At 39.9% G+C, this 15,167-nt stretch overlaps 1 protein-coding gene across 1 annotated transcript in view; it reads right to left on the bottom strand.

Annotated features, from left to right (window-relative positions):
- Positions 1-11,160, bottom strand: part of PRKCD (protein kinase C delta) — a 29,320-nt gene extending 18,160 nt beyond the window's left edge. The window contains exons 1-3 of the mRNA XM_074152865.1: positions 11,046-11,160; positions 6,485-6,684; positions 3,446-3,506 (exon numbers count right to left, since the gene is read on the bottom strand). Coding sequence (XP_074008966.1) covers positions 3,446-3,506; positions 6,485-6,684; positions 11,046-11,160 — 376 coding nt within the window. The remainder of the gene's footprint in view (positions 1-3,445; positions 3,507-6,484; positions 6,685-11,045) is intronic.
- Between the last annotated feature and the right edge of the window lie 4,007 nt (positions 11,161-15,167).

The following is a 15,167-nucleotide window of genomic DNA, read 5'->3' as shown; positions in this document are numbered from 1 at the left end:
TCATACAAACTTCCCCATTTACAGTTATAAGGCCCAGTTCTGGCTCTTCAGCCCTTATCATTATTATTTACTAATAACACAATCCTTCCCCAACAAACCTCACTCACAAAGAAACTTGCTTCAAATCTTAATTTAGACTCCTACAATATGCAGGCTGCGATAGCAAATCTGTTATTTACCCTGTTATTTTTCACTGATGCCTCGGAAAAAAACTAAAATCTCATGCTTCCCCCAATGCTCATCTCAACACACACAGAGAAAAATATATTCAAAATATATGCAGCTCTCTGGTTCACGTTCCTCTCCCAGAAGTCAGATACTTGAGATATCAAAAGTTCACATGCAAATTACTCACCTTCCGATAGACCTGATAGCATTTTAAGGAAAGACTTCACTAACCCTTTTTCCAGGAACTGAAGCCAGCAATTCAGAATTCAAAAATAAGATGCAAACCTATTTCCAAAGCCTCCAAAGCTGCTAACACCGCACGAGACACGCAGCAGCACAGCCACCTCCGCGATCCTGGGTTTTCTTACTCGTTAAGGTCATTAACTACATTTGAATAAACAAAGATCAAGCAAAGCATTAAACGTATTGCAACTCCCACCTATTAAAACTAAAGCTGCTTTACAGAATTATAACCCAGTTTCAATACTACAACTAAAGAAGGAGGGGCAGAAAGAAAACTGCATTCCGAAATGAAAATGGGAGTTCTCCTGCTTCACCCATCGGAAGAAAAACTTTTGATTTCCAACACAAACTTATTTTCAACTCACAGGACAGAGCACAAAAAAGCCCTTTGACAGCCAGGGCTCTGCAATCCCCGTTTTACACGGTCTAGAAAGAAATAAACCCTCTAAGACTGGGAAGATTTTTCACATGTAGCCCTAAATTAACTACCAGGCTCCAGTCTGCAAAAAGAACATACAAATGAATGTCTCAGTGTAGTCTACCACGGAGCAAATTTTAATACCAGTTTATTCCATTAAACTTTTTCTCTAATAATAAATCTGATAATGGAGCAATAACACACTCACTTCTCAATACTGCTGCCTACCATCCAGGCAGAGAGAAGCCGTTTTCTCTAAAGATGGCAGAATGTTTGCCACTTTGAAGGAATGGTTGAAAAACAACAGCTTTAGTTTGCAAAACAAGCCAAAGAAAGAATTAGTCACTTTTGCAAAGCACTCAGAGATTTTCAAACAAAAGGCAGCACCTATAACTCAATGATACTAATGGTAGCAACACCTTCAAATAAACTAGGGAAAAACTGAAATACCAGTTTCAGAACAAGCCTTTTTTAGTACTTTAGAAGCGTGGCTACCATACACTTCTGTACAGAAAGGCACGTCGGAGAGAAAACCAAAGTGTACGTGCAGAGGAAGGAACGTGAACTGTCTCCGAGCTTTCAACTATTAACGAAGGGTTTTAGCAATGTGAAGAATGGAAGTTAATACAAACATCCTTGTAACGCACTAACAATCTCTGCTCTAACACTGGAAACTGCTAATTTAACTACAGCAAACAGTTACAGCAGTGCAGCGATGAGCCAAAAATCATTCAGTGTTTGCCCGTTTTGCCTATTTAGCAATATACAGATAGTGACACGAGGGAGGTCTACAATTTTGACCATTAGTATGTTAAAATGTATTGATGTTTGATGTGAACACTGCAAATATCAGATTGAGCGACTTTCCTTCACAAAATGTAGATGTATAAATGTCTGGAAAGGGAGTTTTCACTGCCTCTGAGGTTTGGTTACCATAAAGGTATCAGTGAGTAATTTTCTATAAAGCAGAAGATAAATAGGAAGTTGTTAAAAAGGAGAAGGTCTAACAAGAGCATTTACACATGAATCTTAACTTGCCAATTAATGTATGATTGCATGACTTAATAATCTGTTTGGTATTTAGGCTTCACCCACTACCATCTGTAATCCCTAATAAAGGCAATGAAAGGATTGCAAGAACACTGTATCTATTTTTAAATTATTTTGATCAATAACTAAGTACAATTATTTTAGTACTTAGAGCACAGAAGTGTGTTACCTTCCTACTAATGGCTAATAGCAACTTACGGAAGGTTTTCACTTAACGTCATCTCTACTGTTCCTCATGTCTGTGTGGAGAGTAGGAAATAAGCTTCAGCCTCATCAAACGGGCGACTGAGAACACTGAAGCTGGTTTTGTACAGTTTTGGTTAAGAAACTTCTAAGTTTCCCGGACACATGGATTTCTGTACGTCTCATTAAATAGACAGACTCTCATACCACTGCCCCATGAAACTGCCTTGCGCAGGAAAGCCGTGATGAAGACCAAGAGGAGGGTTTTCTAATATAATGGCTCACAACAGTTCTGAATACAAACCAGAATACTACAGGTGCGTAAACAGAGAGCTTCCGATCTTCAGAGAAACGCTCTTACTTTCAGGCTCTTCAGAGACACACAATTTTTTAAAATTTTGTTTTAAAGACTTAACTTCTCATGAAGGAGATCGAAATAACGAGCCTATATGCTGTTTTTTTGCCATCGCAGAGATAAAACGTCAACTCTGAAATGTCACGTACTGCGTATAACATTCTATCTTTAGTAGCTTTTCTAGTAACTACTACACGGATTGCACATATGGTACAAAAATGTATGGTACCTTCACAATTAACTTGTTCTATGAGAGCAGAACTATGTTCCTCGTACATATCTGGGGGAAAAAAACCCCAGTGATGCTTTAAAACTTACTGCTTACTCTTTCCACTTATTATTTACAAACACATAGTATTAAACCATGTAAGACCAATAGATAGGCTAATATGACAGACCAGTTCAATTCCCAAGAAATAATGGTTTCGTGACTTCTAGTAGAGGAAAGTTTTAGCCACTAGCTAAGCAAGTTGTGAGGTTTACATCATTTCCTTTAGGAAAGAATCCCACAGATACACAAATCCCTGCCAAAATACTCGTTTCTATTACTGTACTTAGAACTTCCCCCCTTAGATAACTATCTTTTCTTACCTCCTAGTTTCTTCTCCAATTAGCGTGTGTAGATTTCTGACATACACAGACTGTTCACTTTTTCAACTGCTATGGCAGAACGTTGATCAGATATGCATTTTAACACTTAACCTTTCACTCATCGTTACATCTCTTCTATTGCATTAAAACACGAAGATAGACATATTAAAGACCCAAAAGTGGCTAAATGCAACAGCAGTACAGGGCACAAAGGCATTTAGAAACATTTAGGTTAGAAATGAACAAATGCAACCATGATTCCACATAACAAAAAAGCCTACAAAACAAATCAATAAAATCAGAAAATGCTACTCAGTAGCAATCATCTGCTACCAGATGATTGGGGTTTTTGTGAGCTACATCCTGTGTTCCACAAAAGGAACGCGAAAAAAATTTTATTTTTACATAACTGACTGAAAATAAACAGTTGACATTACCTGCATCTTCCAAAAAATACTGCACAGCCATGAGCACCTTCCCCTGAGGTTGCAGGTCAAGCTATGGAAAGAAAGATACCAACAGTGAAGTATGTGGTTGACTGAAACTCTCAGGAATTTAAACAGCTCCTTTTAGGGTATCAAAGTATAATATTTGATAACTACTGGATCACAATCCTCTTCCATATCTCACTGCTGCAGCTGAACCAGGGGCTTTTATTCTATTGCTTTTACTAGTCTGCTGCACTGCTTTGATGTCCACCCAAAAGTTCAGCACAGTCAAAGGTCACATTGTTTTTGCATGTCCCTTTCCCGTTTCTGCAAAGAAGTTTGTTGACTTCTGTTTCTACTATTAGTAAACTCAATTTGCACAGGAACTCAGTTTTAAAAGAAATAATCTGTACAATCCTTTATATGTTTATTGAGAGTACAAACCATAGAGATATCAAATACTGTTCTCTGTAATCAGAAAAAGTGGTATCATCAAAATTTATTTTACTTTCTCCCCTCAAACCATTACACACGATTTCTGTGGCAAATTCTACAGACCAGCAAAAACAAATGCCTTTTAAGCCAATAGCTGAGGTCAGTTCCTGTGCTCAGAAAGTAGCTGCTAATTCTTAAATTGCTACCTTCATGAAACCTAAGAAGCTATTAAGCATGAAAGGGTCTGATTCATTCTTCACTTCAGCACAGAGCAAAGTATCCCTGGATTAACAGTAAATACAACTTGGGAGGAAAAAAACCCACCACAATTACATTAGATATACTCGTGAACATACCCCCACAAATCCCATTATCCTACTGGGATGATGACTAAGTTTTCATCTTTAAGGCAGTGTCTGACACTCAAAACATTTGCCCAACAAATCTTACAGAAGGCAAAAATGTTAGTTAGAGGTAATTCTGACAGGCTGCCTCTCCATACACAAAAACAACTTTATAGCCTACGGTAGGTGACCTAAGGTCTCTTTGCTGGTCGCGATGGTCTGTCCAAGTCACAACTGAGGTCGTACAAGAGGAAGTTTAACGCTGATGACACCTGTGTGGTACCTGTTCTATGGGTAATAAGCAGAGGCCTTCAGACCACTGATTTGGCTGTAAGTGATCAGTTAGGCTAAAACTGATCATTATTAGCTTTAACCACTCTTCTGAATAATGGCTCGTCTCAGAATTCAAGTTAAGGTGTGGGGAAAAAGTGTATGATTTCAGAATGTAACAGGTGAATACAAACCAGTGAGATCCTACTGACCTAGCAAAATCTGTAAGCCCCTTCAATATCAAGCACCCCTTTAAGAAAGGTTTTTTTCTGAGATCTTCTTGGCAAGGTAGTTAGTTTTTTACAGGAAAAAAAAAATGGACTTGAGAGAAAAGAGGAGGTTTTTTTAAAAAAGTATTCCCATACTAAGCTAAGCAACTGGATACTCCGTCCTCTTCATATCCAGCATTCAGGAAAAGCATTCATATATCCAGAAAAGTGTTCATGTATCCATCCCCTACCAAGGAAGGAGAAGCATTGCCAATTGTGTCAGAAACGAGATGCTCATCAAATTGGATGTAACCAGGAACTGTTACTCCCCGCTCACCCTGCTTTAGCCCATGCAACAAAAAGGTCTCCTGTAGGGTTCATGTTCCAGCAGGTTCAGCAACACTCCACTCCAGAAGGCTTTGGACACAAGACTATGGGTGAGATTTTAAGGAGACCTGCTCACATTTAGCAAATGTTTCGTTAGCACTACCTGTCCTCCGAATACAGAGATGGGCAGTTCCTGTATTAGCAAATACATGTAGTTTCTGGGCAAGCTGCCTGAGCACAGCTTTACGTGCACCTGGATAATGGGCAAAACTAAACCTAGCACCTCTCCACCCAGCTAGACAGCTCTCACCCAAATGATAGGACATCCTGATATTCCACACTGAATCTTATTTCTGCATTTGGAGAAATGTTTAATATTCGGGACATTAATTCGAGTTGCTTCAAGATTTTATAGAGCTCTCTGGGACAATAATGCCTCATCACATTCTCACAACCCTTTTTGTTGGACCAGGAACACAGTAACTTCAGTTGGGTCTGAAAGTTGAAAAAGAAGCTAGAGAATGGATTTTTATAAATATGACATCATTAAACACTTAATTAATTGAAAATTCTTTGCAACACATCAACTAAATCAATGAAACAACACCTTTGACATTTCAGAAAACAGGGCTCAGGGTATTGACCCTCCCTTCCTCTGTCACTTTCCCTTCTCTTTAGACGTACAAAATAAAAAATATTTTATATTTTTAAATTTTCTGCTTATTTGGAGTTTACAGTGCTAATTGAAATCCATTCCATACAATTATTTAAAAGTTGTTGTTTGAGTTTATGTAGTTTGACTACGTGACTACTGGCATTTAGACTAAATGTTTATTACTAAATTTAAAACTACATTAAACCCTAACGTTACCTCCCCTGTTACATTTCTGAGATGGCTACTCAGAATTGCACTCAGTACGATACATGAGCAGATGACACTTCGCAAGATGCCGTACTCCTTGACTTCAGGTACAAAGAATTGTTTGGGACACAGGGGCAAGAAAATACACCAGGATAACAAAAATGGGGATTAAAGGATCCCCACTATAGCAGGATCAAGCTAACTAAAATTTACTAAAAATAAATAAATAAAATTAGAAATTCTCAATGGAAATGCCTTGGAATAAGCTTCACCTTTCTTTTTCTTTGGATGAATTACAATGATCAGATGCAATTTAAACGTCTGCTATTTGCTAAAAACTGCTAGGCTTTATAAAATAGGCACTCGATGTGATATAGGCCATTATTTCAAACACTAATGCCATGGATTTCATTGTCAATTTCTTGAACTTTGATTGTACGTTATCTGCTTCAAAAATGCTGCTAAAATAATTGCCTTGCAAGCCCTGCCAACCATGCTAAAGGAATCGAACACTTATAGTTTAAAAGGCATAAGGCATCTGTTCAGCTTGAAAGAAACATAACCAGGTCAGCAAGTTTAAGGAATTAATCTTGTTCCTTACCCAGAATTCTGCTTTGCCGTTGCCTTTCTTGCATCGCTCCGCCAGGACTGACACACCTACAGTCACTTCAGACAATGGCTCTTCTGCTGCTTTCATGAGCACAATCTGAATCACCCGTCCTTCGTAAATGTGGGCATCAAAAGTTGATTTCCATTCTGGATACATGGTGGGTTTCTTCTGAACTAGAGTTTTTCCTCTCTCTGAAAGCCAGCGAAAAAAAAAAAAAAAGGACAGAAACTGTAAAATCAAATAATGTAAATCATAGAATCATAGAATTGTCTAGGTTGGAAGGGACCTCCAAGATCATCTAGTCCAACCATCAACCTAACACGGACAAAAAAACAACTAAACCATGTCACTAAGCACTATGTCAACCTATCTTTTAAATACCTCCAGAGATGGTGCCTCAACCATTTCCCTGGGCAGCCCATTCCAGGGCTTAATAACCCTTTCAGTGTAAAAATTTTTCCTAATATCCAACCTGAACCTCCCCTGGTGCAACTTGAGGCCATTTCCTCTTGTCCTATTGCCTGTGACTTGGGAGAAGAGACCGACCCCCACCTCTCTACACCCTCCTTTCAGGTAGTTGTGGAGAGCGATAAGGTCTCCCCTCAGCCCCCTTTTCTCCAGGCTGAACACCCCCAGTTCCCTCAGCTGCTCTTCACAAGACTTATTCTCCAGACCCCTCACCAGCTTCATTGCCCTTCTCTGGACCCGCTCCAGCACCTCAGTGTCTTTTTTGTGATGAGGGGCCCAAAACTGGACACAGCACTCGAGGTGGGGCCTCACCAGTGCCCAGTACAGGGGGACGATCACCTCCCGAGTCCTACTCACCACACTGTTTCTGATACGGGCCAGGATGCAGTTGGCCACCTGGGCACACTGCTGGCAAGATGTAGTACTTAAACTCAACAGAATAAAAACAAAAGAGAGAATCCTTGTACTGGAACCAAAAGCAGACTTACTACTTCTTGTACTGTGGCTGGGACAAAGTTTAAACATTCATGTTCAAACATTCATGAGTTGGAAGGCAAAGCTCACCCTGACAAACAGGGCATACAAAGGCAGTGAAGGTGTTAACGCGCAGCCAGAGAGACCAGGAGAGACAAATCCCATTCTGGAATCCAGAAGCTGGTTTAGTCAGTCAACTTGACAGGGAGATTTGCATGGCTGCTTTCTGGTATCAATCTCCATGACGTGTCACCTAATCATGAAAACCTGCTGCTATAAGATAAATTAAGATACGTCTTACACTGACCTAGTTTAAATTGGAACCGGTGGCTGAGAAATGAAAAGCTCCACATTTCATTAATCTGCTTCCAAGTTATCCCAACATTTCACTTCCATTCATAAGTCATTCTCCTTGGCATTGTACTCAATCTCTGCCACAATTGCTGTATTTTAAAGCATATTACAAGGCCTTATCTGTCCTCTCTAGCGCATCCAGACTTCATGTAGTTAAAGAATAAGGAAAAGGCTGAAGGGACCTCAAAAAACATCTTAACTTTTTTGTAATGTTTAGCCAGCCTCCCACAAGAGTGTCTCTGCAGACTCCTTCCTTAGGAGGAGTTTTACAGTGCTTTGCTATTCTTATTAGATGGATTTTTTTCTTAATACACAGCTTCAGTCTCTCTCGCCACCAGTTGAGCTAATTTCTTCCTGTCCTTAACTCAGGCACAGAAAACAGCTATAACAAGCTTTAGCATATTTCTAGATCTGGGTGTCTTATCAACACATCCAAAATGATACTGCCTCCTAAGCAACCACATCCAGCTCTTCACGGTGACTCTGGCACACGATGCCACGTCCCCAGTTTTTCTCTGTGATTTGCTGCCAAGCAAATTATTCCCCATTTGTGCTCAGGTAACTGAATATAATTTTGTACATTCTGCACAATTTCTGCTATTTATCAAGATCATTTGCTGCAATAAGAGCGCTTTCTAAGTGCCTCTCCAGCTCTGAATGATCCATTTTTCCCTTAAGTGTGTCATCTGTTCTTATGATAGCAAGGCAATATAGCAAAGGAGATTAAATAGTTGGACTCTTCCCCAGGAAGCTGCAGTGTGGTCTGTCGCTTAAAACTAGCAATAGAATTTACATTCACTTCAATGAAGGAGGAATTATGTACGTATTATTTTAAAATCTTCCTGGAAACTCAAGGCAAAGTTGGTGTTCATTCATCGCTAACTTGCTCGATGCACTCCACTTAATTGTGCTGAGCCATCCAAACCAGAGCAGCAAATAGCATCCTTGTACTTCTTTATTAGGGAATGCCTGCCAACAACAGCATTCCGAATTACAGCTTTGACAGGCAGACCTAAGCCTGCTTGCCAAAGGGCACTCTGAAATGCTCAGAAACAGCCACCTGAGGACCTCCTCCACTTCAACGCAAACTTCAGCATTCCTCCTCTACTCAGCCAAAAGCTTTTATCTCGAATTTGGGGAACACTGCAGAAAGAAAAACTCAAGTTCTTAACAGTGCAAACCTACTTCCAGAGCTCTGTACTTGGTACTCTTAACTATGGAAGAATTTAGAAATATTATGGTGAAAATATATGGGGAAATCGCAAACACAACACAATTTAGAGATTATTAGGATGGACAATAAACTTGAGGTGGAATTAAAAGCAGGCTGTCTGCACAGCAAGGCTTTTACACCAGCCTATTTTTTGGATTGCTAAAGCCAGACTCCTTCGTCAAAAATGGCACGCGTCAGGAGGCATCCTTGGGAATATGAGAAATGCAGGACCTCTGACAGTAATTCAGGGTTTGCAGAAGCAGCAGCAGTTTACAGAATATTTGGTAATACTCTGCAGGATTCTTAGAGGGGGAGAGAACTATTTCAGTCCATTCGCAGGACTCTCCCTTTCCCATGTGCCAATTAATATCTGCTTTGATCAGTTACCGTATACATTTTTATCCTATGTAAAACTGAAAGAAGTCATCTGAATTACTAGCAACAACTTTCAGCCTGGCTGTGCTGCTTCTGTAATTAAAATCATACTAATGAAGATTTGTCGTGGATCACACTACCTTCCTGCAAATGAACACTTAAGCGTCAGCAAAGAACAGCCTATAAGAAGAGCACTCTTTTTACCCCTCTTGTGGTCAGGCCTCCCTTGTCTCTCTGCTGACGCTATTGGCTTCAAAACATTGTACGTGTTTGCAAATTGGCTCGATGCCGAATCATTAGGCAAATGACTTTCTTCTTTCTATACAATAAGCTCTTCCTGCATCATGGGTCAGCATGCAAATCCAACAAAAGTTATTCCAGATCTTGTCAAACTGATAATGGGAGCATCAGTTTCCTTTCCCAATTACCCCAATCAGTCACTGCTCCAAGGTTCACTGCACTCTCCTCCCCCCTTTTTCAGTACTTCAAAGACACATGCAAGCAAAAAGGAGGAATGTTGGGACAATTCTACTTTTGAAAAAGAGACAGCTGAAAAATGAGTGGATTTATTTAGACCACTTCCACCTCTCCACACATTCGGGCAGCTGCAACACTTTCAAGACTGTTTCTTCAGAGGTTCTCCCACCAGACTAGGAAACTGGTTCTTTGGACCTTAACACATTTCCTTGATGACAACATTTTCTGGAAGGGGCACTGCACATTCTGTTTGAAGTCTAAATGCAGCTTTTACCTCAGGAATAAGGGGAAAGCCCAATCACATTGCGATGAAGAAGAAAATTCACCCTTTCCTGCATTCTTTGAAGTTTTGTGAAGCCCTACAGCCATAAATGCAGGATTAGGTGTCTGCGGTCTAACCCAGCACAGCAATTCCCTCTCATCCTGTTTGGCTGCAGTGATGCATTCTGGCTAAATGTCACAAAATATTATAAACCTTTGGACCAGTTTCTATAAAGAAACAGTCTTTGAAGGTTGAGGGCCTGCTGAACAGGGAGGTGCTAACAAGACCTTGGGTTCAAGTCATTCCAAACAAATAATTCTGCCAAAATGCCCGAGTTACTACAACAACAACAAACTACACTTCTCATTGATATCCATCCTCCAAGTCAGTAAAGATCATTTACTATACTACGTTTGAGGATGGTTCTCTCAAACCTGCTGCAGTTCAGAACCCTCTTCATGGTTCTCCATCACTCCCTCCCCTGCAGAGCTTCTGCAAGTGCAGTCTGACACTTGTGGAACCAGAGAGAAGAATGCTTTATTTAACGTTTGCAAACCTTTGTCGTGCAAAATTCATAACTCACCTTAAGCTGTGGAAAGGCGACATATTCCCCACATATTTTGTGAATAGTTTTGTGTTGGTGGCGAAGGAAGAAACTGGAGATCTTGGACTTCACCCTACCAAGCACTGAGCGCACAGTACAAGAAAGCCACGATACAAGAAAGCACTAATAAAGAAGTCTTTTTTTAAGGTGGGGATATAGGAAGAAGTCATTTGTTATTCCTCCCACTCTGAAAGAAACGCTCACATTGAAGTGCCTGGCATGACAGGAACAGCAGGACTCATTACCATTCACAGCCTAAGAGGGATTGCAGTATTTCTCAAAAACTTCTTCATATTCAGAAAAGCATCACCATTTGTAACCTCACCTGTAGTCAACGCCTCCTTCATCTTGATAGCACAGAAAGGCTGTAGTTGTTCCCCGTGATTCTGCACAGGTCCCAGCTCAAAGGAGTTGAAAGATATCCGTAAGAAGGGGGCCATTGCTCACAATGATACGCGACCTAAGTGGAAAGAAGTAAATAAAAATCAGAGATTAAAAGACCTGGTCTGAGACTTGTAAGAAAGCGACACACGTTTCTCAGCAGCCATCACAGCTGATACAACCCGTCCCCTAAATTCTGCAAATCTTGAATGGGGCTTTGAGACCATGAGCCTGAAGTAAAACTGGTACGTACTGAAGCAAGAAAAATGTAACATGTACAGTCAAAGACTGAATTTAAGACACCCTTTTAACCATGTCCTGTTACAAGTAAGTAGCAGTTATGCCTTTGACTTAGACCTTGTTCAATTTTTAAACAGAGACCCTATTCATTAACATACAAGTATATAAACATTCTTATCAAATAAGTAGTTCACAAACTAATGGACAGATTGTTTGGGTTTTTCTAAAACATTTTTTCCCCCCTCACATCTGGAATGAAGGGTGGGTTGGGGGAAAAAAAGGAGGAAGAAGAGTTTTGTCTGTTCCACATGTTCCTTTCCCAGTACCTCTCAAAATACAAGGAGGGAGAACTAGGAGGAAAATTAATCATCTAAGGCTCACAATATTCTGTTGCTTTTTAGGCACAGGTTATTTTCTTTTTTAATTGCTACACAGCCTCAAAAATTCCCAGACAGAGTTTTAGGCACCTCAATAGGCAATCGAATGACAAAAGGAACACCTTAAGTTAGTTTTAAAGATTATCTAAGAAATTACTGAACCTACATACAATTTCTGGACACTGCAGCAAAAACTACTACCAGATGTACTGTAAGGGTAACGTCCTTAAGCATGACCAAGTAATTGCACTGCATATGAGCACTTGATCAGCATTAACAACCTGAGTAATTGGTTCATACACAAGTTCACACTTACTTTCCCCCTTAGATACACACACAGACATTTCTAAAACCTGGATGTCTCACTGGATAAGTGCACATTTTATTTTTTATACTCAACGTGGAAAAAAATGGGCATTCCAAATACCACCATCAAATTGAAACAAGTCTAACATCACTTGACTTCTCTTCAAGCAATGGTTTCGGGTGGCACTGCCTAATCCTAGGAAGCACCCCAGAGCTAATGATCAAACTGTGAGCCTCTGCACCTGCACACACCAGGCAAAGGGAAGAGGTAGGAGAAACTCCAGCACTGCAGTGTCACCTGGTTTAAACTGTCAGGAATTACAAGAATCCAAAACACTTGTAATTTCTAAGTCAGCAAACTGGTGTTTCACTACGGTCTTCCCTCATTCTCAAGAGGTCCTGAACTTACAGCAGATTTCAGTTCACAATTCACAGCACCTTTAGCAATGGAGTTACACCGTGGCTTGCATGTCAATATTGTTTTGTGAAGAAAAAAATGACTCTTTCCAAGGGTAAGAGAAAACAGTCATTTGATAGCAATGGAATGCTAGTACGATCAGAGTATGAGGGATGCAGAGAAGGAGAGATTAGGAGAAAAGAGTTAACAAAGTAACAGGAAGAGACGATGAAAAAAAAAAATAAAGAATTGAAACTCGGCTGAGCTGGCCTTTTGACTGTAGATTGTTAACCAGCTCAGTCAAGCAGCACTAGGAAGAACATTTCAAGCAATCCTGCACATGCTTGCTTTTTTTTTTTTTAATGTAAAGACATCAACCTGAGAAGCAATTAACATTCCTTTTATATCTCTTAAAGCCCAGAACAGTCATTTAGATAAAAGACTGTGAAATCAGAGTCTTTGCAGCAAGACGGCGTATAGCTCCTGACACCATTAGTTGCACATCACGCAGTCTCCCTATGTGGAGACCATTCTCAATAAATGGGAAAATTTTATGACTCTGTGACATTTATGGAGCTAGTTTTTATTAACTGTTTCCCTCCTTTCTTTTCTGTAGAGTAAGACAAAGTTAGAAAGCAGGTCTACGATTACTTGGCACCACGACATATCCCACAGAAGAACTGAAAGCGAAGACTATAATTCACATTCATGCAGATGGTCATCCAGACTCGCCATAAAATAACAAACCTTCCCCACTAATCCACTGGTTATTGCGGCTTGGAGCACCATTTGATGAGACAAAGAAAGAAAAATAGACAACTTTTGTGAAAATCAACAAATACCATCCGATACCTCACTTTCACAAATGCAATGTAAACACAAGGCTCATCAAGAGTTTTAATGAGGAACACGTTTTAGCTGCTCAAGAGACCTTGTGCTCACTACGTTTGGAACTACTCTCCAGTGACTGGCTACATGGCTCGCCAACAGCACATCACATACATTTACTACTCAATATGGATGTAAAAGAAACCAGATTTCATCATCATCCACCTCTGGGGAAACAGCTCTAAGACCCAATTAGGCCATAGGTAGAAACAGGCTGGGTAGGTCAGCACAGAGCTCCCACTGGAAAGTTTATTTGACAGAATCACAGGATTGCAGGGTAATTCTGGCTGGAAGGGACAGCCCAGCTCAAAGTCACAATTTCCAGTAAGTCTGGGACTACACTAACAAAAAATTGGAAAGCATTGACAAAACTGAACTAACAATAGCACAATTTGACTCAGACCATCTGACTCAAGCCAAAATTAGTCCTGAAACAGAATACAAGGCTTTGACATTTACTTCTTTAACTCCCAATTAACAGATACAATAGAAACAGGTAGAACATATGTATTTTGCATCATCCCACAATCTTCCTCATTTCTGATGGTCAAATCATTTGAAGGCCACATTTTCAGCTCTGCTTCTTGGTTTTGAATATGGTTATTTCTTTTAGTTTCATTGTGCTTGGCTTCAGTGCAATCTCAAATGGTCACTCAGAAATACTACACACAAGCAATTCAGCAGTTAGGAGAAAACACCAATATCCCAGAACTTCTGATGATGTTCAAATGCACTCAGTCCAAGGTCACTGTGAAACTAGAAAATACCTTTTTGCTTTTCCATTTAACTTTAAAAAAAAAAAAAAAAATCAAGAGTTTATTTTCAAATGACAAACTATCTGTTCCTGCCAAGTTTTTCTACCCTTATACATTATGCTTTTTTTTCCCACAAAAGTAGAGATTTTAAGTGGCTTTATGCAAAATCTCACTATACATGATAGACTACACTGTGACGCAGGGAGGTTAAGTGAGAAAGAAGGATTTGGATGTGCTCCTCAGGTACATTTTCCAATCCTTGTCACTGCTAAGATAGTGCAGTGAGATAGCTGAAAAATATCAGTTGTACTGCTATAAACAAAACCATACCCCACTCTATCTGGCTTTGGCAGTGAAATGGATTCGTTTTAATTCAACAAAGTTTTCCAAAATCCCTGCTGAACACACTCATCCAAAGTTTCGTCACATTTGAAAAGCAAAAACATGGAAAGCGATACATATGTTCTGCTTGTTGCATTTTAGACAAGAGTCCCTCTCTACTCCCCATGACTATTTCAGAAGTGACAGAACAAGTGTTGACTTTAGTTTTAAGAGCTGTATCTGTCAAGAACTGGAACTGCTATAAAACACCAGCTGTGAATTGAGGGAGACTTTACAATCTACTCATGCAATCTGCATTGCCGCTATGAAGTATTAAAGCCAAACTGTTTTCCCTAAAGGGTGTGATTTTATCCAAACCAAATGGTGGAAAAACTGCGATGCAAACTCCAAAAATACTGCAAGTCAAAATTACAGGTTTGATATCTCAAACAGTTTCAAAGTCATGTGCAATCTGGAAAAAAAAGCTAAGGGCTAGGGAAAAAAAATCTGCCGGTAACATTTTCTATATGAAGTACATGGTGATGGCCACAGTGATTCGGAGCACACCACGGGATGCTGCCCAGCACAACATTTGTTTTATCAAGGATCCCTAATCTGCCCTCTTGCAAGGTAATGTTCTGCACTACCTAGGTCAGATTCTGTAAAATCCACACTAATTTCCACGAAGCTTTAAAACTGAGAGCGTTTGACTAACAGGGAAAGAAAATCAACCATGTTACTATCAAGTATAATACGCATGGAGCGAGAGGGAGAAAAAAATT

The sequence above is a fragment of the Numenius arquata genome, chromosome 8 (assembly GCF_964106895.1).
Source record: "Numenius arquata chromosome 8, bNumArq3.hap1.1, whole genome shotgun sequence".
Taxonomy (NCBI): domain Eukaryota; kingdom Metazoa; phylum Chordata; class Aves; order Charadriiformes; family Scolopacidae; genus Numenius; species Numenius arquata.
The sequence above is the reverse complement of the archived record's forward strand: the minus strand, read 5'-3'. Positions and strand labels throughout refer to the sequence as shown.